Raw genomic sequence first — 23,333 nt, forward strand, 5'->3', positions numbered from 1 at the left:
TTTGTAGCTTTATATATATATATATATATATATATACTAATCCATAATGCATCCCACATAACGCGTGTCCACTATGTTGCTACTGGTGTTGTGACCGTGTTAAATTGTGCAATATAGATACGGCCTATCCATACCCACCAGTGCACATTGTACTTAAGAAAAAATTGATTCGGTGTGAAAGCCGCGAAAGCCGCGTAGAGTAACGCACTCGTGACGCATACGTTACATATGTTACGTATGTGAAATCGAGCGATTGTGATATTAATATAAGAATTAAAAAAAGGTGCGGGATGGCTGGAATTATAGTACGGTGAATTTTGAGAATTGGCAAAAATTGTTTTTAAGGGTCGTAACTTTTTTTCTTATTATCACATATCTACACTGTGATTTTTAATCGCCGTGTTTGGAATGTCGAATTTTTTTATTCAACTCCGCCACCCCCCCCCCCCAAGCCCTACCGTTAAACGGATTATTAACGTTGGATCGCCATATGCAATTTATCGTAAGGCTAACAATAAGTAAAATGTCACTTATAGGTATACTCGATAGTGCATGACGTAGTTCATTGCGCAAGGTGCAGCTTGGTCGATTCTGTCGAAAGAAAGTGCAGAAAGTGTTACACGCGTGCGTACTCGTACGACTAGTGACTTGCAAATACGTATCTCATATACGGTACAGTAGATATTTTTGCGAATGGTCGAATTAGGAAATTTAGGAAATTATTTTTGCCACTTTGAAAAGTTTTTCCGAGCACCGAGCAATCGTGGAAATTAATTTCCGTGGGATTTGTCAAATTTAAATTTTGAAAATCCCGCCAATTTTTCAACGGTCGCTCGTGGCGGTAAAGGTCAGCCGACGACTTTCTCAAAGTGCATCCAGTCGACAAAGTCAAACTGGTGGCGGGGAGGTCAGAGGGGTAAACGGGTTCCGTAAGTTCCAATGCAAGCGGAAGTTGTTCCCGGATATCCGGAAGTCGTCGTATACAGCAGTTACGGGCAGCTTTCGAAACGAGGGGGAGTTTGCTTGACGATTCCGTCGAATCGATTTGAACGAGGCCGCCTTAAGGTTTATGCATGTGTATATATATAGGTATTAATAATTTACTCACGATAGTATACAGACTTTTGGGTCCGTCCATGGTGTATAGTCATTGGCTGGGACCGACTTGATGGATGCTATATGAATTTTGGGGCCTGATCCATGGTGGGTGGTATTGCCAACCTTTTCCACCCTATCGGCACTGGCCCTGAGCATGGACATCAGGTCGTCCCGGTGGCACGTTGCGGGTAGGCAGAGTCCCAAGAAAATTTGTCGCGTCTGCAAATAAAAGTGGGTCATTTGTATAAGAGATTTTTTGCAGGGAAAAAAAAAATAAATCTGCAAAAAGTACTGGGTAAAGAAAAAGAGGGGAATCCCCCTTTGAGGAATCGAGCACAAGTAACACGTAACGAAGAACTTTATACGTCCGATACTGTGCACGTTACATTTAGGTTCAAAGGTGGTTGTTTTCGGTAACACCTTAGACGCGGCAAATGAGGCAGGTTGGCGGGAAAATTCAAAGGTGTTTGGCAGGCGAGGGGTATGTCGTCGAGAACAGAAAGGAATGTTGGTAAAGAATTTCGTTAATGGGAGGACACGCGGGACGAGAGATAAGGGTGGAAATAAATCCTTAAAAAAAAAATTCACCACGCAACGCTACTCCCTACCATCGTTCGAGCCAAATATTTTTCACTCGGTCGACCATCTTCGCATTATTATTTTTCTTTTTTTCTTTCAGACCTTTCTCAGCTATTCGTCATTTCCTTTTTTTATTTTGACTTCTCATCCGTCACCTTCGTCCTAGTTCCTTCACTCGATACACCCCTTATGCCATGCTGCGCGCGCACCTTTCATTAAATCTACCTGCTACACACGTCCGATCCACTCCCTAATCTTTTTCAGATCAAAGGGTCTGGAATAGCGTAAAAAAAAACATGTACTATATGGAATAAGCGAACCTCGTGTGTGCTTATATACATTTACAGATTTATACAGATTCTTTGTCGAGGTTATAATTATCCTATGACGTATAATCGATACATCCCTTGTAGGATGATATAGATGGTGAGACAGATTGAAAAATAGATGTAAAAACACATTGAATAAACTAAAAGATAGACAGAAAGGGATGAAAAATAATAATTGAAAAACAAAAGCAGAAGTTCAAAAGTAAATGGATGGGGGGTGTAGTTACCCTCTGTTGCACCCCTAACGAAAATTTTAAAGAAAATCAAGACAAATCGCGGTCGACCCTTAAAGGTGAAAAAAGAAGAATCTAGGATTAATAACTACCCTTCGTTGTTTAACCAATTCAACCCCTATTTACATTGGCAATTCAGTTTCACAGTTGCATAAATACGCTTTTGGACAAGTATACGTGTTACTTGGAAATACCGGGTTTTTAATGTAACAATGCTTTCATACACTTTCAAGCTGGTCTCGAGGTAAAATTTTTTAATTCACTTTTATTCCTACCATCTTTTCTCACTAGCGCGAGATACGCTGTCAAATATTCATCAACGTTTCTCAGGTTCCTCGTGGCAGCTTCGAAAATGTTTATTTCGGACCTCAAAGTTTTTATAAAAATTTCACCGCCGGCAATTTCAGGGGAGAACTCAGGTTCTCATAAAGGAAATTTCATTTATTTCACTTCAGAAAGTCAGTACTCACCGAAGGCGTTACGTCCCTTGGTAACGTCAGGTACATCCTGGCTACATGAAAGCGTACCCTATAGGGTGGCACGTTTTCGGGGGTGACAAAATTCTCATCGCTGTTCGTACCATTGAGCTCCTTACAAAGGGTACTTGATCCCAGCCAGAAATCATTTCCGAAATAAAATTGAGAGGAGTATCGTCCACTGGCATCTGACACTGTAAGAGAAAAAAAAAAAATATGTCGACTGATAACAAGCGACGATAAGGAAAATAAATCATAAATAAATTTTAACGTAAATTTGCCAATGTTAAAATGATTTTGACCCCAGGCACGTTTGAAAATTAAGAAAATTTTAATTTTTGATTTTCAAAAAATTTTGGACATGTTATTTTTCCACGTGTCACGTGCTTCATTTAGTCACTTCGACATACGTGACTCCATTTACGAATTACGTGACGCGAGCTGTTTGAGGCTGAAGCGAAGACTGTGAAAAGTGCTTTAACGGGGTCAAGAAAAAGGTATACTCTTCCTGCAGAAAGATACACCGGGTTGACCTATTGACCTCGGCGTTAAGATGGGATTCCGTCTAACGATAAAGTTTAACGCGTTAACTCTCTCGTATGTGTGATACAGGAATTTACAAGGGACAAAGGCGTTTTGGATTCCCACTCGAATTCCCATAATGGAAGGTTCATTGCCAGTTACGTAAAATGTACGTAAAATCAACTGTCGAGTAGAAAGTGCAATCTGTGGTTGCTGCTCGAGTTATACCGTGGATTGTATATCTATATTTAGTTGTTTGCCGAGGAAACGACAATTTTCTCTTATTAAAAGAAAAGTTATTAAACCGGTCTTACGATCAAAGGACGTTGCACATAAACGAGATTCGATAGGATCAATAATAATTATTGAACATGATTGAGTTTTGTCACGGGGACAAGAGTGCCGATAACAAAGGAATAGTTGAAAAAAAAAAATATCAGATGATAAAAAAAAAATTCAAAAAATTGTCCATCAAATATTTAATGGTAAAATAGCCAATTAATTTTTTATTGTTAAATTTTTTTTTTTTAAATTTAATAATAATTAGATTTTAATGGAAATTCAATAACAGCCGCGATTTATGTTTTGGTAATTGGCTATCCTGAAATCCTGGCTTTTAATTGGTTGGTCTATTGCGTAATGATGGATAACGTGTTATACGGGCTTTTCTCTTTCTACGCCTCAAGGCGCGTTCGCATAAACATCACGATTTACGGTGCCGACTTACTTCGCGCGGACCAGAGTTCGCCTTCTTTCAAACTCCCAAGAAACCAGTCCATATCCTTCCTGCAATCGCCCACGAGTTTTCCCGGGGCTTTCAGCCATTTCAGTGGGTCGTAGAGATCGGCGAGCCACTTCACGCTGTTGCCGCTAGGCTCGAGCTTTTCGTTCATAAAGTCGACGTCCAGATGGCGCGGCTGTTTCGCCTCCTCGACCGTTGCCAACTTCAGATAGTTCTTCCAATCGAGCTCCGGATTGTTTTTGCTGAATTCTATCAACGGCAATCGGGAATCTTTCGTATCGTTCCTCTCGGCCGAGCTCTCGTTCGGGCTGAAGTTAGGCGCTGTCACTTTCGTCGATTCCTTCCGAGGTTTGCTCAAACGTTGGATGTTCGACTCGTTTCCGGCCTTTGACATTTTTACGAATAACAATAACGACACGACCACGTAATATTTTGTCTTGATGGCCATTATTATTATTTATTTATAAATATCTTAATGTTAATTGTAACCTCGAAACTTTTCTCTTATGATAAAGATTTTTAATTGAATTATATTTTTATTATTTTTTATACTTTATCCTGTTTACTTTAAATATCGTTTCATCGTCTCTTACCCATCTTTCTATGGTTGGTAATATCAATATCAATCGAAATATATATATCACAGTGCCTAAGGCTTCGTATAGAAAGGAATCGACTGTTATCACGATTTATAGTACCATAGGGACTTTCATGACGTCATTTCCTAATCTATATAGCAATCTATATAGCAAATCCAAAGAATTTTTTACAATTCCACAGCCTCACAGTTACCCCACTGCACTCTTTAGCAATATTACTTCCTTGCGCGAGTCGAGCACTGATAGGCGGTAAGTGAAATGAAGGAAAGATAATTTTTTTTTTTTTATTATAAATTCACCATTTTTATTAATATTGATATTTATAAAAAAAAATTTTATTAATCACTAAATTTTTTCTTAGGCCGACGAAGCTGTTGCGCGTATGCAGACGATGAGTATCACGTACTGAATGAAGCGGATCGACATGCAGCTGTATTTCTTGCTTGCCGTTCCCCTTTCTCCGAAGGAACAACATTTCCTTAGTGGTAGCAAAATCACGGTATAGGCCGATCGAGCATTTATTCAGTTATATTCAATCAATAATCACTAATGATTCTTTACTTTTATAATATTGTTAACATTTATATTTAAGACTTTCGAGATACTATATATATCTATGTATGGCATGATTTCGATTATAAAGAATTATAAAATAATTTTTCCATGCTGATACAAAATTTATTCATTATTTTTCTTTTGGAAAATTCATAGGTCGCTTTTATGTCATTCAAAAGTCTACACGTGTCTTCTGTTACTATAGTTCGTGCTTGATAAAATCTCTGCGGTGGATTCCTATGATTCTCCCATAGAATTTCATTTTACTCGGTCGGAAGGAAACTCGAACTGGTGAATTTGTGGTTTTTACGTGACAGTTCGATATAGTGTATGAAAGTGCTAGACAGTAATCCAACGTAACAAAGAAATAATATTTTCAAAACGATTGAGGAGCAAATGACAAAACTTCAAAATCTATTCTAAAAATAAAGTCCGTCCAAGTTTATCGAACGAAATTTTTCTAGAAAGAAAAAAAAATAAATAAGGAGAAATAAAAAACAAACTTTTCTTCATGTATTCTTCGATAATAGTCTAGGATCAGGCTAAACGTCCGTTGCAATAAAAATGGCTCACAATGATTGATTTCAGGGTGGTTCCACGGGAGCGTGCTGTGGGATAAATCGGTGTAGTGGCAAATTCCAAGATACCACGCGAACTATGAACGCTGTTATTTTCTTGGATATATTTTTTTTTGTGCGTTTCAGCTTATCCTATGGGATAAACAGCACATGGGATATATGTGGTGTACGTTATTTATATAGGTATTATATAGGTCGTGTTGGTTTACCGTACTTTAACCAATAACATCCCCTTTATGATTTCATCCATAAGATTCCTGACTGCTGCGTCTTGGCGAACCAGTAAAAATTCTCGTTCAAGTTTCTCCAGATGAGCGTCGCAGCGCCTTTAACTCTTGGAAGACTGCTTTTACTAAAGGAGGATCCGGTCTTGCTGGACTTATGCAACGGAGCTTTCTATCTCACTGGTCAGAGTCAGCCTGGCAGCAGGATGCACAAGATATTTGGTATGTATACAAAACACATTGGTACTGAAAAAAAAAAAATATTTGCATACTTTCTTTAATACGGAGCTACAAGTCTGTTTTATATAATAAAAAATTCTCTTTTTAAATATTCGCGCAATTTTTTTTTTATCCGATTTATTGGGATTTATGAAAAAAAAAATACAACGTGACTCGACTAATCTTGTAGGTGAATATATTTGAAGGTTACGTAAAAATCAGAGCCGATAACTCTACCCATAGCGACCTCTTGATCTCTCGTGTTAGCCTAGTTTCGTACTGTCGTATATTTGCCTTTAATATTTTTTTGACACTGCTTTATTTATCGCGCGGTCATATTTCTTCTTGCGGGATTAACGAATATATATTAAAAGCGGAGTAATGAAAAATTATCGCTCCAGCTACTTTGTATACACGGCCTTATTTTCGCGTAGGCGAGAAACCGCAATGCTTGGTGGTCGTCGCCACCAAACAATCCCCGTACGAAACAGCCGTAAGATCATTGGTGAATAATGCACGGGGGATGGTAAAGTTTCAACTGGTAACTGTCGTTTACGTGCTGGCCGCTTTAATTTCACGTACCATTTCGCCGCGGCAGATAGAATCGTGATGGGCTCGGTCGCCCTTTTAAAAATACACGTTAACGTACCGCTCGCTTGAGAATACGCCTTAGGACTTCTAATTCCTTTAATTTCCTGAAAACGAAATAACAAGAGCAAGAAACGAGGCGTGTTTCCTCAAAGATATTCTCACGGGACTCTTAACAGTATTTTTTTTCATTTCTGAAATAAATATATATATATTGTGACATGAAGCAAGGAAATTAATTTTTTTTTCTCGAAATATTGAATCATTTTTTATTTATTTATCATAATTTTTTTACGCTTCCACCATTCACTCAGAAGGTAAACAGACCGGACATCTTATGAGATATGATGTCACGCTTGCCAGGGTATCCAAGACACATATAAATGGACTTTACCCAATGAAATGCTATATACAGATATTCTGTATATCAGAATCGCACGACACAAAATCCACGGGTATGTCTAGCCCATTTATATTAAAGCCGAAGCTTCTAAGCTTGTAAGTTCTGTCGGTAATCGGTTCTTTGAAATTGCAGCACTAGTGGCGCCATCCGCGTCTAATGTTATAACGACACTGCGATGGGGTTGTATCGTGTTTTTTTTAAGCTCCACATAATACAGGCTAAAGTATATATTTATATCGTGTGGTACAACGTTATGGAGCCATTTATGGTACATTTAAGAGCTGTTTATTTTGATAAGATTCAGGTTAGTGTATATTATGCACCATGATTGAGTTGTACGTATAATATTGTCGTATAACTACAGCCTTCAGTTTTCATGGGATATAATTATTTTATGGACACCAAATAAAATAAAATGTCCATAAATTAATATTATTACAAAACTATTCTTTTTCCTCGTATAAGTCATATTTATTACATATAAAGAACGGAGACATTACGAGCATTCATTTACACCGCTGTAACTAAAACCCATAAATAACATGAAACAAGGAATAAAAAACCCATAGCTATCTTAATTCCCGTGTGACTCTATCCAGTATCCCGTCAATATTTCAAATAGTTTACAGCAATCTCGTTAAAAATACGCCATAAAGCAAAACCGATGGCACGGCGAGTGTAAAAACCGTGGCTCCATCTGTCGGTGATACTACGAAGTCGAAGACGAATGTACGTCAGGTAACTGTAACCCCGACACGAGACCGAAAGCAAAAGTAAAATAGAATTTTCTAGGAAATCTGGTAAAATACAAAAAGGCGAAAGCATTAAAGTAAGACTGAAGCCATCGTTAATTACCAGATACAAAAAAATAGACAAAGCGTCTATCGCCGCTGTAAATAACGATCAGGGACGGTTATAACCTAAAAAAAAAACATTGTTTTGTCCAGGAAAATCCACGGCTACAGAGGCAGCCAATGGTTATCGTTCGTTTCAAGCCTGCGTTGACGGTTAGTGCCCATTCACTATAGCCGCGAGAGTATACACAATTGACTATAGTCGCGTCACAAGGAAGGAGTCAAAGTAAAACGACTAGTAGCTACGCCACTGTACATTTAACACACGGGGATATAGTAGAGGAATACGGTCGAGTTCGGGTACAGATAGTAGAGCAAGTCAAGATGGATGCTCGGGAGCCGACGGATTTCGGTATGGATTTTACCGCGTGATTTGTGGGTATGGGTTGTGCGTCTCGGTGAAACGAACAGTGGTGGGTTTTTTGGTGTATATCCTAGTAACGCGACGAGGTTGATTTTACCGGTATGGGGTTTTAGTGCCGGAGTGTGGACCAGTTATGAGAAAAACATCTGCCAGGGAAATATCGGCGGCCTTCTACAATGGTGGATAACAATTGCATTATCGAGGGAAATGTCAAATTTCGCGACGGCAAGAAGGTACGTACCCTGGCTCGTTTATTACCGTGTGTATATCCATATATTTTCCAATAGCAAAATAACGAACGAGCGATTCGAATAGCTAGAGGCACGGGGAATACAAATTTTTGACAGTTTCTACCAGCGTATAATGAGTCTGACTAGTGCAATTCTTCCTGGGAAAAAGGATGGTTGTAAATGGTTCAATGGCTCAGGCGTCGCGACGTCTTTCCTTGGTCTTGCGAAATGAAGCAAGGATTCCTTTGGAGCTAGGTTTCTATTTTCTTTATTTTACAGACAGTTCACTCTGACACACTTGTAATTATTTTTTATTGTAACAGGTCGCACGTACCTGAACTTGATACTTTGCAGAAGACATTATGTAAGGCTAGTTGAAAATCGTTATCGGGATCAATTAAGATCAATTGAAGTCGGACCCTGTCCAGTGGGAAAGTGATGCCATCAGCTTTGGAGAATAAGATACATGTCTATTGGGCAATATAGGGCCTGGGATATTTGAGCCCGCGTCTATTTTTCTATACCCGATAGCCCAGTATTAATGGCCCGGCATTAAGTACCGATTGGGAACGATAATTCGAAGGAGAAAAAAGAACTGGAACGCGCTCCAATAAATGTGGAGTAATGCGTGACATTTTCTTTTTATTGTTCGAACTTTCAAGCACCCTTGACGCCTTTCATTTGTCTTTTTTATTTATCATCCAGTTCTCATCCGGCGCGCGTACGCTTCTTTACGGCCGTTTGCATATTGCGATATTAGATATGTTTACCATAATGTCAGCGAAATTGGGGCAGACTCAAAATACCTGATAAATAACAAACCGCATGTACCTCGTGCTTGTCGAACGGTGGGAAGAAATGGCAAGACAAACATTAACGTTGAATTTGCAAAAAGAATTGTAAACAACAGTCTCAATGTTACCTCGATGCAACGTGCCAAGTTCTGCTGATTTTGATAAAGAAAATGTCTGCTAGCTCGAGACTCATAATTAATCTCAGTCAAGATAATATTCAATAGTTGCTCGTAAAGCGTTAGTCTAATCAGTCGCAGCTTCTTAGACTGATTGAGATAAGCCTCAGGTCGATTCCCCGAATTTACCACAGATGAAATTTTGCAAAAATTCTTTACAAAGCATATTTCAAAATAACTTCAGCACGGTTACAACCTGCAATAACGTTTTATCTGCATCCGTTCAAGGATACCAACTTTTATTCTCATGTAAGCGTTAAACATTGTACAAGCACGGCATTGCATTGTATTGAGAATATAACAAGTCATTGTGCCAAGAAGAAAAAGTGGCATGTTCGTGGAAAAAAGTAATTGCGACATTGAATTCGTTGCATTCTGGGTCCTTGAATTTATTCTCTGTTGATTAAATAAAAAGTCATCCGCCATTTGTAGAGGCTCTGTATGTACAGCTGTAGGAAAAAGAAGGTAGTATTTAAGTTTAAGAAGGGATATAAGGCACCTTTACTTATGCCCCAATTGTAGCTCAGGGAATGAATGGTCTTTTATAAAAATAGAATGTAATTATATCGTTCATGGGTTCAACAATGGCAGTTGCCATAATACAATATTATAATTGTACTTAGAATTACGACAATGCCTTATTGTGAAACCTTGAAGAATAAATTTATAGGCATTTTCTGGAAAGCTCTCGACGTCTGCGCCTGAACTTTACGTGCACAGCACAATGAATTATTTAGTGACAATTTCTCGGAAATCTTTTTACCGATAACAATTTTCTCTTTGCAACCGTTACTGCTACCAGTTGTAACAGATAGCGGACATTGATAGTATCGCTTTACAAAAATATTGGTTATCCACCGCCAAGATTACGACCTTAAAAGATAACTGTACGTTCCGGTGGGAATGTACCTGTACAGGTATATCGACGTTCAAGGAAAAAGGTTGCGGATAACAAAATGAAAAAAAAAAAAAAAAAAAAAAAAAAAAAAAAAAAAAAAAAAAAAAAAAAAAAAAAAAAAAAAAAAAAAAAAAAGTATTCACTATCTCGTTGTCTAAAAACACACAAAGTGCAGCATTTCACTGTTCCAATTTATCTGACTTATAATTGTCGCTCTTTTACTTTTTGCTGTGAACCTCAAGCCTCGTTCACAGTGTTAATTATCGTACAACGACTCGACCGATATACCATATACGTGCTTTAACGAATATCTCTTACGTGATTGTTATTGCAACCGATATATAACTTATATATATATATTATAAATTTCTTTTTCAGTGGAAGTCAAGATGGTGTGTCATGAGAAAATTGTCGCCGGTTGCAGGTAAGGCTTAATTTACAATTTAAAACGCTGGTATTATATTACCAATGCAAAGAACAGAGAAATCAAGAAGACACAATAAAGAAACACTTGACTGAATGACAGCCGTTTCTAAGAGACGGGGATGCGTCGTGCCTGAGTGATTTGCATATATAATATTTAAAGAAAAAAAATAATATTAACATAAACAGAAGAGAAGGGAAAAAAAAATTATACAGGAAGTCGCAGTCTCGAGGAAGGAACCAGCCATCGCGATGCCCAGTTCCGTTTTTCAGTCTTGTTTTTTTTTTTTCTCCTGAACTTTATAACACCACATACTTATTCGGGCTCCTTTCTTATTCCTAGGTCGTAAGGTTGTCGCGCTGGCAAACATTACCATATGTGAATATGCACACGTTAAGAGTCACACGTCGATATAAATATTCCAGCAGACATTTTTTCCACTTCGCTTAAATACCGCTAGGACTAATTACAGTTAACAGTCATTAATCCGTCTTAAAGATAAGAAGAAGAACGTTCTTACCGTATCGATTGATAAGCGTAAAAAAATTTGGATTTTAAGGTAAAGTCGAATCCAAATTTTTATCACGCTTCGCGTACATCCCGCGAGCCACGGCCGTTTCTATACAGAATTATGATTTAAACCGGAAATATAAGGTGGCGATTTAACCTCAAAACTTTGTTACCAAAATCCTTCTACGTATTTTCGTTTTTGAATATTATTATTATACGTAGACAGTCATACCGAGTGATAACAGCAGGATCCGTGCATTTGCATAATGCCGCACGTGATAATTACAATGTACAGTCCCTGTCACAAATTCACGTACACTCAGGTACAATGGTCTATTAAGCGAGGCGATACGTCGTCCCGCAGGAAGCATAATTATTATAATAGCCTCGGTAGTAAATACCACGGCGTCTCGTTTTCTGCATCCGCGACGGACGCTCGGGCGAACGAGTCGACTCGTTGAGAGTTCAAAAATAAAAAGGGAAATAACGACTTCTGGCGGGAAGAGCCTTTTGAAAGCCGTGCAAAGGCGTATGACGTTACTCGGCCGGCATTAATTATTATTTCTTTTTTATCTTTCTCCGTCAGCGCCTCCTCGTCATACTAACTGAGTTTACCTGCGTCAACGAAACGTGGCTAATTACTGTGAAAACAAACGATTGCCGACGCTCGCCCGTCGCCCCGTGTATACTAGGTCTGCGACTACGTCACGCGTTGCTAGGAGATTTTAACATTCTGTACGTCGTTTGGAACTAGTTGTTTATTTAGGTTAGTCTATATTATATATGCATATATATTATTTTAAAGTAACACTACCACCACACGTTATTACCTAATACCGTTCGGTCCCACCGTCATTAAATCTGGATTCCCTCGGTCTAGCTAATTTCGACATATGCCAGTGATAAAAGTAACACGAGTAGTGAAAAAAAAAAGAAAAAAAAAAGCGTAACCCACGTGTCACTTAAGAAGCGCATTTTCTTCTGCCCTAACTAAAACCATGACCCTCTGAAATATACTCTCGGTTATCGGGTCGGACGAAATTCAGTCTAAGAATTCGTTCCTGGAAGTCAGTGCCATATGGCGGTAAGGGAAGGCCGGTAAAGAAATAGCTAGAGAAATACAGCGAGGGGTATGGGTAGGGGGTAGAGAAGAAGAAAAAAAAAAAGGAGTCTAGGTATAACGTATCATTACCGGCTAAAGTGACTCGTGTGTAAGTGCAGCGTAAGGCTACGTACTATTACAGCGTATATAAATTATCCCGAACTAAATTCGTACGTTGAACAAAAAAAAAATACTCGTTAAGGGGATCAATAAGTTTGTATAGTCAGTCGCCTATAGGTCTTTATACTTTGTATGGCGATTCTACAGAGGCAGAGTAAACTTTTATCAAGAGCCACTCGACTGGCTGCTCTGGCTTGGCTATGCGTGTAGGTATATAGGTAATGGCTGGAAAGTTTTAATAATTTCGATCGGCTCTTATCTTTGGGATTTAACGTGAACGTGGGAAATGCAATTAATCAATGGCGGTATCCTGGGTCAAAGTTGAGGTTTGACCCTTGGTTAAAATTGTGGCTGGATGGATGGTATTATGGTTGGTAAATTAGGATGAGGAAACGTGTTGATTATGGGTAGATGGACGTTAACGAGATGAAAGATAGGGACTAATTAAGGGATCTATTAATGGGCTAATCTATTGCTTTCAGATTGTCTACACTTGCAGCTGTACGGCGATAGTAAGGACAGATACAAGCAGAGCCAGACCAAGGCGTCACTCAGCCTCCAGCACTTCCTGGGGGTCGAGAGTGGGTTCACCCTCGACAAGGAGTCGAATACCATTGCTATAATATGTCAGGATGTAACGGTGGTCCTGGCCTTTGACACGAGAGAGCGGCTGATCCAGTGGCAGGTCAAGATATCGAGTAATTTGGGTGAAGGTAGGTCGGGAGGCTGAGGTGGAAGGAAGATATTTATAAGAAAATAAAATTAGGTAACTGAGGTATTTATTTCATCTTTGCAGATCAACAGTTTCTGATTTTGATCTCGACCGCACCGGCCAAGGCGAAGCTGTCTAATGGTCCAGCCCATCTTCACGTTCAGGACCGTCGATTTTGCATTACCGTTGGGGTACCGCCAAGACTCGTTGGGATATGGGACATAGCTCATCTACGTCGCTATGGGGTGGTCGAGGGTAGATTCTGCTTCGAGGGAGGTTCCCGTTGTGGCCGTGGAGAGGGTCTCCACGTTTTGATAACGGACCAGGGCGAGGAGATCGTGAAGACGTTACAGCTGGCAGCGGAGGGTAAACTGTCCACGAGGAAAAGGCCAGTCGGCAGGGAACAGTCAGTTCAGGAGAGTCCGCGCAGGCAGTTTTCACGGTCCGAGACCCGGGCCAGTGACTTCTTCCCGTCGGCAGTGTACACGATGACGTCCTACGAGGAGCACTGCGAGAGCTGTAAGAACGAAAGTTCCCCGTACTGGTCCTCGTCGGAGAGCAGCAGACAACAGACAGAAATCGATGGGGACTACAGCTGCCGTGACACAGTCTCCGTATCCGAGCTGACCGATCAGCCTGGCGAATGGCGCAGCTGTTCTCTGACCCTGCACAGTACTGCTGCACTGGAGAGATGCGCCAGCTGCATCAGTAAATTGGGCACCATATCGAAATCCTCGACCTCCGCCACGACCACCGGTGCCAGCACAATAAGTAGCCCAGCGCCGCCCTTAAATAATCTTGGCTGTCACTTGCAACCGAGGGCCTTTGACAGGCTGTCTTTATCCTCGTACAGCAGCAGTAGCCACGACAGCGACTATTCCAGCTCGCAACAGGTCGAGTGTCACTGCGCACAGTCTAAGAATCAGGGTGGACACAGACTGTCGCCTAGTCCGCTAGTGTCGCCACCTAGACCGCCAAAACCGTCCGTCTCTATGAAGAAGGGTAAGAAGCCACCGATGCCATTGCCAAGCGAGCAGCTATGCACGTGCCAGCGGAAGCAGTCAGTGACGCGTAACAGTTCAGCTTCCAACACGGGTCCATATGAGAATTACGACGTACCCAAGAGCATCCTGACTCATCATGTATCTATAGAGCAGGCTAACCAGCCTGATCAATACTACGATACCCCAAAGAAGATCAAAGAATGTCTAGCACTGCCCAAGAGCTACCCCAATTATGATACGCCTCACGTACCTCAGGCCGTGATACTTCAGCAATGCGGATGCCCGGCAAAGCTTGCTCCTCAGTCTCCACGTTCATCCGGTTGTCCGTGTCATAACGTGATGAGCTGGGCTGGTTTTGTTTTGCCTTATTGCCGTCGTGGAGCTGGTATCGAACCAACCGGGGTAACCGTTCATCCTGTCAGACTCTCGGGAGAGGGCAAGATGCCTGTGGTCAATGCCAATGGGGAAATTGCCATTTACGCTACTGCCAGTAAGACTAAGAAAAGTGAAAATGGCGAAAGCACCAAGGAGAATTGTGAATGCGCTTCAGCCGGTGGCTCTGGGAACTATGAGAACGTGGATCCCGTGATAGACACCCAGCCCGAATCGAAGCAAGCCAACTATGCTAATCTGGACTTTACGCAGTCTCTGGAACATTACGAGAACAGTAAGGACCTTCTGGCAAAGACCGGTATTACTAGAGACGAGATAGAGAAGCTTGCTGAACAGTTGAAAGACACTACAATGGATTCAACGAATGAAGACGGCCTAAAGGTTTGCAATAAGTGCGGTCATGTAAAGGATGCTGAGAATGATTACCTGGTAATGGACCCAGAGAAACAGACGTCTACGCCAAAGAAACCGTTCCCTGGCTACTTACCAATGCAACCAGCTCACAATGCCTGCTCCAAGGAGATACTGAATAGGATCTGTAGCGGGCTGAAGAGCTCCAGCAACCCGACCCTGTCAGGCTCCTCGTTAAACGAAGGAAATAGAAAACGTTCGGATTCCGAGTATCGCGTGCCTGGCTCGGCGATGCTGTCCAGTCCCTATTTGAGACGTCTGTTCCTAGACAACGCGAGCGGCGAGTCCAAGAGGAACGTCGGGATATTAATCAGGAAGAGATCCTACTCCGCGGAGTCTGCTCATTATCTCGACGATGAAAGCCCCACGTTCCCGTCAGCTATGACCATTCACAAATGTTCCAGCGAGGCGGACAAAGCCACCCTAATTAACAGGGAGCAGCGACGTACCTCGTGCATGGATTCCGAGCTTAAAATAAATCAGGACAGCGCCGAGACGTCCGTCGCCTCCTCGCAGCCATCTTCCATAAAGATACGACGCTCCTCGTCGGTTCCATCCAAGACCGGGCACAACAGGGACTCTTCGAGCAGCAATGACTCCGGCGTATCCACTGGGTCCCTCAGTCACAGAACAGCCGACCTGGTGGATCTCGAGTTATCAATGGTATCCAACGGAACAAGCACAAGGAAGCACAACGTCATCTCCGTTTACCGGAAGAGCCCGCCACCTGTCTGCTATCACAGCAGCCTACCACGTAAATCAAAGTCCAGCGATCCTCTGCGCGAGCTCAGCTTTCAATTTCAGAAGATCAAGATACCTACAAAATCATCCTCCGCCGAAGCAGACATACCCACGTGCTTGCCCAAGGTTGCAAAAGGATTCAGCAGCCCTGGAGACACTTCCGGTGCGCCTTACATCGACTCACGCAGTACCAGCAGTGGCACTTCCGACATGTCCGATTACATTGAGACTCTGTCACTCTCCTCGCACTCTTCCTCCGACACACCGGACAGTCTCAGGTAACGATAACAGTCACATATCAGTTCAGATAAAGATATACTCAATTAAATAATACCATATAAAAGCAATGACATGAAATTTTTATTTTCAGATTCGGAGGCAGGACGGTCACCACGACTCTGCGTCCTCGTAGTGGCAAAGAGTATTACAAAATAGATCGTAGTATTCTGGTCGAGCAAGGTCGTACCAGCCTGACGACAACGGCAGGAAATTACGCAAACATTACACCTGTCCTTGAGAAGAGCGAATCACCGTCGCCAGGTTACATGAGCGGCTCGTCATACGAGCAACCTCAGCCAATCCGGGAACACTTTTTATTTCCTGAGGTGAGTGAGGTCGACAAAAAGTTTCGTTCGACCAGCGAGGGTCTACCTAAAGATAACGGTACACCCTCGATCCAGCAAGCTTGAGTATGATAATACGTTATCTGGAAAGTAAGCGAAGAACCAGAAGTTCCTAGGAATTCCAAACGCAACGGATAAAGAGTATTCAATGGTAGAACCGATAACTGGGGCTATAATGACTGCTTTCACTATACTCGGACATCTGACTTCAATGAGTATTATTATACATACATATATCATGTACCAAACGTCAAATCGCAGCTATCCAAAGTACCAAGTGAACTGCTGTCAACTGATATTCTATTGAACCTATAATTTTCTTTCTCACAGTTCACCTTTACGGTATACGAGAATTAATTCCTATGGAAGTCAGTAGCTTTTAATGAACTTTATTCTTTATTCTTTTTATATTGATTCTCCTCGTGTCTTCCTGCCTCGACGATAGGCTCTGTCGGTACTTGTCGTCGAAACGGATGATCCTAGACGTTTGGCGAGAACTAGAGTTCCAGAGTATAGTGAAAGCAACGTCAATAATCAAACACTTCCTACAACGATTCAAACAATTTCTAAAATATGCTCAATAAAAGAAATATAATAGTTGTATAGTAAGAAATCCTGCCCTAGAGTAAAGGATAATGACGTGTGCATCGTATACTTTTGACGAGTATATCGTTTTTCGAATACCTTTTATTTTTTACGAGTATACTTTACATAAGTATAAGGGCTCTGGCACGGAGGCTTAAGCGATTCAATGCTACATCGAAGGGCCTCTACTGCTTGTGCGATTAAGCGGGTAAACGCTATTATCTGATATCTGCATTCTATTAAATCGAGATAAACGAAAAGAATGAAAAAATCTAATTGTTCAGTTTGAATAGTTATCACAGGGTTTTGTACTTAAATAATTAATTTCTAAGGACATAAAGCAACATCTCGTATATCGATGGGTCCGCGTTTACTTTTCAAATATTTTTATCGCTTTTTCCATGATATTCGATCGACTTCGATAACGCGTATAGCGATACGTGGATTTCAAGGAAATCCAGTTTGATAAGAAAAACTTTCAGGGGCAAGGAAACAAAAAATGAAGGTTAAAAAAAAACACGGTACACTCGTGCGAAACACGAGACCGTTTTTAAGGAGTCGAACTCTTTGTCACAAAAATTTTTCTATACTTTACTGTAGACAAAGCAATCGTACGAAGTCTCTTTTGTTGCGTCGTTGACATTAGTTTACAAAATGCCCGAAACATATTTCACCCGGATACCCACGTCGAGAGACTGTGCGGATTTTGATGCAACGAATGAATTTTGAAAAGAAAAAGCACAGTATCTCTATTTTATTGTTATTATTATTTTTGTAACATAAAAAGGTATTTACTTAAAGCTCGCGGAGCTTTTTACACGCGATTGCGACAAACGATGCAGCGTGGCTGATCGGGCCGTGTTCGATTAATTAACAGAGATATACTATAATGCCAAAAATATTTATTTTACTTTGAATGGTGCAGGGTCCTTCGTTCGAATTAACTTGGGCGTCTTAGGCTATAGGCACTCTCGCGGCGAGTGTCGTAGATGAAAATAATTGTTCGTAATATCGATCAAGCTAATATATTGTCATTTCGTTTTTATGCTTTACAATTTTATCTCCTGTCCCTGACGTTCTCTTTGAGCGTGCGTGGGACAGTAAGGGGGCAAAAAAAGAGAAAAAAGAAAAAGATCGTAAAATAGTATTCCTCAATAAACGTGCACTTGACTATCTGTTCTTTTAGTATTACTAGTAGTAAATTAGTATATCTTCTCGTTTATCATCGTGTATCTTCGTTCGTGTTGGTTGATCTACTTTTTCTTTCTCTTCAGCGTTAACGCGGAGTTTGTGCACGAGAGTGCGAGTGAGACGTGAACGACGGAGAGTGAGAGTGAGAGAGACAGAGCGAGAAAGAGGGAGGAAGCCAGTAAGAGAGACGGATTGATTGTGCATACGTTGGCTAAAACGAGACGAGAAAGTCATTTTAATAGTGATATCGAGCGCAATAATAATAAGCGGTGACGTAACGCCCTTCTATATAGTATAATTGTAATCTTAAACAATAGCACTGGACGAAGCCGACGAACGAGAGAAAAATTGATGAAATAATTGAAAGACAAAAAATGTATACTACTGTCACGTCTCGCGCACACGTGGCATTACCTTGCTTACGCGCATACGTTCGTTACGACGATCAATGATCGATACGGGCGCTAATCAAATCTATATCAAAATACAAGGATCACCCTATATGTCAAATTTGTGACAATAACGCACGTTTTGGAGTCAGTGAAAACATAAAAAATATATATATAGAATTCACGACTGTGGCATTGACGTAGAGTACAGTTTTAATTGTGGCCGAGTGTAAAGAATTGCTTTTTTGTTTTTTTGTTTTTTTTTGATGATTTTTTGGAAAACTTCACGTATCGAACCCGCAATGTTATTATTCGACGGTGTTGTCAATTTTCAGGTTTATTTCTATCTGTTGCGTATGTCACACCCTGCTTTGAGGTATCGCATACGCTTCTGGGTAAAGGGGACAGAGAACTAATCAAGTATTAAAGTTAGTATTACCCACAAGACTGAAAATAGTTATGGAGATGAAGAATTAGAAGGGACATTTTTTTTTTTATTACTAATTCACGTCGATCCTTATCAGTAATAATTATTAGCAAAATCTAATTACACTAGACATGACTGCTGATCACTATATATATATATATATATCCATATATGCATATATATATATATATATATATATATATCCATAGAATATGAAACATCCGAAAGACATTTGTTCGTCCACCAGACGTCCATTCGAAGTCGTTGGAATAGTTTTTTATTGTATGGGTATATTTTGTGTTTGCATACCGCATGTTCTCCATTTACTTGTTCACGGCCACTTTTACGGCGACACTTTTCTATGCGGAATCGATGAGGGAAAAAGAAGTCTTATCACGTGGTTACGAAAGAAAAAATGTTTAAAGCCGTATAATCTATTACTAATTTATATCTATCTATGTACGCTCGATTAAGCGTTCCGTCTGGTAGATTCCAATCAAAAAGAAAGAGAAAGAAAAAAAGAAGCACATATATCATACTACTATGGGAACATTTTAGTATTATTATCATTATACCTACGAGTGGGGTCGGATAGAGTTTCTAGGGCGGCTTGCGGGCCGACGTGTACTTTTTTTTCGAATTAGGCGTAAAGGAGGGATTGAAAAAGAGTGAAGAAAAATAAACTGTAAGAAACTTGTGAAACGAGAGCAGCTTTCTGAGAGAGCCTTATGTGGCCACGTGACTCTCACCATACTTACTAATGCGAATCAGAATGTAAAACGATGTCTGAGAATTTGAAAAAAAAATTTGTAATCAAATTCTAAACGGGACTCTTTTCGTTTGATTTTCGAAAAAAAAAAATTGGCGTGCGTGAAATCGTAGCTGCTAATAAAATTTAATTGTAAATTTAATCTAAGGGTAATATATATATATATATTGAAAAACGTAGCGATAAAAATTTCGCGACTACTACGGACACGCCAGGACGCATATATGACATTTATTGACATATTGACATGTGCGAATTCTTGTATTAAGAAAAAAAAAAAGAAAAATAGAACCAAACATCTTAGCGCGGGTGAGCATATGAATTGTAACGAGTACCGTGAGAATTTACTGTATGATACACTAGAATAACCGTCGAGTGATTTCCAATAGAGGTTTTGACGTATTTTGCGACCAAAATTGGCGGGTGGGTCTTCGCTGGCCAATAGTAGACGACGCGGTCGTCGTATCGACTTGAAGACATTGTAGTGACAGGAGAGACCTTAAATTAGTAAGACGTAATTTAACGCGCTAGAGACGTAAGTTTACTTTTAGTCTAATTGATAAACGTGTAGCTTTTTAAGGGTTGCGTATAATTTTATTTCCACGATTTTACGTGACGGCACCTTAGGGGTTAATTATAAGTAACGTAACAGACAGTATACATTAATCTTTTGTAATTGTATATGTTGGTTAAATTTAACTCCTCGTGTAAATTCAAGCCAACTCAATCGCGTCAATGCGAATGACAGCTAACTGCGAGGGTTTTTTTGAATTTCCCGCTCTTTTACTTGTCAGACGTATTCTAAGTATTGTCACTGCGAGCCAATTTTTGGGGAATCACTTTGGATGTAAAAAAAAGGAAAAAAAAAGCACACGACATGCTAGTCAAAAGAATAAGTACTACTCTAGTTTATAATATATTTTTATCGCGAGAGGTAATGTTTACGTATTATTACGTGGAAGAAGCCAGATGCACTTAAAGATTGTCCATTATTCGATGCTCTCCCCTTATTACGTATTTTTAGGCGTTCGCGTCTAGCGGCGCGCAGCGCGCATGCGCGGCATTGACAGTTAATGGCGGATATCGACTACCGGTAAACAATTACTTTAAACGAATTATTATTTTGATTAATTTCTATGTCACTCTTTTGCGATTGGATCGTTGACGTTTTTGACTCGTGGAATTTTTCGTTGTTGTTAATTTATCTTCTTCACTCACCGGACTCTAACCTTTCGTTCGTTCGACTTTTCTTTTCGATTCGTTTGGTGTATATTCCCTTACGCAACGTCTTCGCGATCAAAGTATTGACAGGGAATGCTCGTACGGTACGCTTCCGTGATACGCACTGGCTTTTAATAAAAATGTGAACAACCATATCCAAGAATTTAACCGCTGTATTATTGTACGTAGAGTCGGCGCTAGAGGCGACACGTTGCGGTCGCCATGTTGCATTTTTACTTAGGAGTCTTATGACGTACGTAGTTCTATAATGACTATACGATTAATGGTTAACGTGGTATCTTTGCCAATGAATTTCCTTCTAACGTGCGCGAGCGACTGACTTTTTAAGTGTATATATATATATAGACGAATGGAATTCAACGTTGCTTGATACGTTGACTTTTGAATTTTGTTTGGTATAAAATTGGCGGGTAATTTGATTTCGTCATGCGCAATAAGTTGCCGTAAGGAGAACATTTTACTATTTCGTTTCGAGAATTATTTTTTGACGCGGTAAAAGATTTTTGTGTTTCTATTGATTGCCAAAGACAGGTCGCTTGCGAATATGAGGAATTTTCTTTATGTTGGTAAAATATCACGTGACACGTAACTGCCTGCCGAATCGTAATGGACTAAAAAGATAACGAGGAATTACAAAGGGTAAGGGAACGGATATTGGATTTGATATTGCTGATGACTCTCTAGCTCAAACGATAATTTTTGGAATAATAAAATATTACAAAATATAGAGACTGAGAGAGACACGGTGGAAAAGTAGTCCGAGCAAAGAAGAAAAGAAATAGAATTAATGGAGAATAGGGCCTAGCAATTATTTTCTTGGGATTTGTTAACCGTGTCTGATGAACACGTCATAAACATACTGTACATAGTTCACCTCGGGATGGGATTCGTAGTTAAAGTCGAGTTTTCAAAGTGGTGGACGAGTAACCATACAGATTTTACATTGTTACTTTTTTTTTTCTTTCTTTCTTTTCTTTCCGACGATCACATTCTCATTTATTCTTATACAGTTCGGTCGAATTGTTTATGATCAATTTTGTCCACCATGCGTGATCGAGATCGTGCCATCCTTGCGCAACAGCTATTCTAAATCGACTCTATAACTTAATACGATGACATACATATAGAATATAGTATCGTACCGTAGTACTTAGAGAGCGAGAATAATTCCATTAGTATAAAATAATAGAGATCACCGATACCCCCTTTTTTTGGTGTATGTAAATTATTGTCCCAAGTGGCGAGACTAATTACTCGTCACGTATGACAATCTGCCTAGCAAGAGGAAGAAAGAGAACGACAAGCCAAGAGGAAAGGATAAGACAGAGAAAGAGAGAAGATAAAATTCTTCGTTTTTAAAGTAATTAATGTCCCAACGGGGCTTTGAGAAAGTTGCGCGAAAGAAGAAGAAAAAAAAAACATTAGAGGCGATCATGGGCGCGTAAAGCGTGAAGAATTGTATATTATGCAATTATTCGGTATGCATCTTGAAATTGCATAACGCGTTATGCGAATTTTTGCCTGTAAACCGCGAACGAAAAGAATTTTGCGCTGTCCTCTACCAGGGTAATTATTGCCGATTTTATTATATAAAATAATGGCCGATTGTTTTTCTCAATAATGGCAATTGTGAGCGGACTTTTTTTTTTTTTTTTTTTAAATCAAGATGGATAACAGAGCTTATTATGTATTCGGGAACGAGCAGAGTGTGGAATAAAGTGTGGGAGATGGGTGGGAAAAGAAATAATGGCCGCTGCCGGCATTTCATCAGAAACGATCGAGGAAGTAGGAACGGCAGAGAGCCGAGAAATATAAGCAAGTGAAATCAATCTATTACCCTAATCTTTTCTATGGAATATAGAAACCGAGCAATTAATTTAATATGATATATATTCTAAGTAAATTAAAGATGAAAAAATAAATCGTATGCGAATTGTAGTAGATCAAGTCACTTTGACTTACATAAAGGGGTAGATAAAATAAAAGTATTTGAAAAGTAATGTACCCTTGTGTTCTTGTAATTTATCTGTTCCAACTTAGGTATCCTTTGGTGTGCATTGCAGCTGGGAATGAACTACATTTAAATCTTAACTAGCGGATTTTTCTGGAACTACCGCAGATGCTTAAGGGCGCCGTCTGGCGGCATTCCCCGGAACTAAAAATAAGTGATCCTCCAGATGCAAAATGCTTTAGGACATCCACAAAGTTAGCCCCCCCCCCCCCCCCCCC

The 23,333-nt window shown here is 40.0% G+C and overlaps 3 protein-coding genes across 8 annotated transcripts in view; 2 read left to right on the forward strand and 1 right to left on the reverse strand.

Annotated features, from left to right (window-relative positions):
* LOC107272910 (nose resistant to fluoxetine protein 6) overlaps positions 1-5,961 on the reverse strand; it is a 13,614-nt gene extending 7,653 nt beyond the window's left edge. The window contains exons 1-4 of one of the 3 annotated variants that reach the window (XM_025090217.1): positions 5,926-5,961; positions 3,965-4,364; positions 2,710-2,909; positions 1,109-1,317 (exon numbers count right to left, since the gene is read on the reverse strand). In XM_025090217.1, coding sequence (XP_024945985.1) covers positions 1,109-1,317; positions 2,710-2,909; positions 3,965-4,364; positions 5,926-5,961 — 845 coding nt within the window. Of the gene's footprint in view, positions 1-1,108; positions 1,318-2,709; positions 2,910-3,964; positions 5,176-5,925 lie in introns of those variants that run through there. The other 2 variants (XM_015750575.2, XM_025090216.1) reach the window with 2 other exon arrangements.
* Positions 5,962-5,990: 29 nt separating this feature from the next.
* Positions 5,991-7,674, forward strand: LOC112495125. Its single transcript, XM_025090228.1, has 3 exons — positions 5,991-6,157; positions 7,057-7,197; positions 7,278-7,674. The coding sequence occupies exons 1-3, from the start codon at positions 6,022-6,024 to the stop codon at positions 7,355-7,357; spliced, it is 357 nt and encodes a 118-aa protein (XP_024945996.1). The 5' UTR covers positions 5,991-6,021; the 3' UTR covers positions 7,358-7,674.
* Positions 7,675-8,184: 510 nt separating this feature from the next.
* On the forward strand, positions 8,185-23,318 carry LOC107272909. 4 transcript variants are annotated; one of them, XM_025090215.1, is made up of 6 exons: positions 8,185-8,596; positions 10,840-10,885; positions 13,100-13,330; positions 13,414-16,156; positions 16,249-16,483; positions 23,168-23,318. In XM_025090215.1, the coding sequence occupies exons 1-6, from the start codon at positions 8,540-8,542 to the stop codon at positions 23,186-23,188; spliced, it is 3,333 nt and encodes a 1,110-aa protein (XP_024945983.1). In that variant the 5' UTR covers positions 8,185-8,539; the 3' UTR covers positions 23,189-23,318. The 4 variants fall into 4 exon arrangements, with proteins under 4 accessions (XP_024945983.1, XP_024945982.1, XP_015606060.1 ...); XM_025090214.1 differs by having other exon boundaries at positions 23,145-23,312; XM_015750574.2 differs by lacking the exon at positions 23,168-23,318 and having other exon boundaries at positions 8,185-8,412; positions 8,477-8,596; positions 16,249-18,850.
* The last annotated feature ends 15 nt before the right edge of the window (positions 23,319-23,333 follow it).

This window comes from Cephus cinctus, unplaced genomic scaffold (assembly GCF_000341935.2).
Source record: "Cephus cinctus unplaced genomic scaffold, Ccin1 Ccin1_scaffold1312, whole genome shotgun sequence".
In the NCBI taxonomy this organism is placed as follows: domain Eukaryota; kingdom Metazoa; phylum Arthropoda; class Insecta; order Hymenoptera; family Cephidae; genus Cephus; species Cephus cinctus.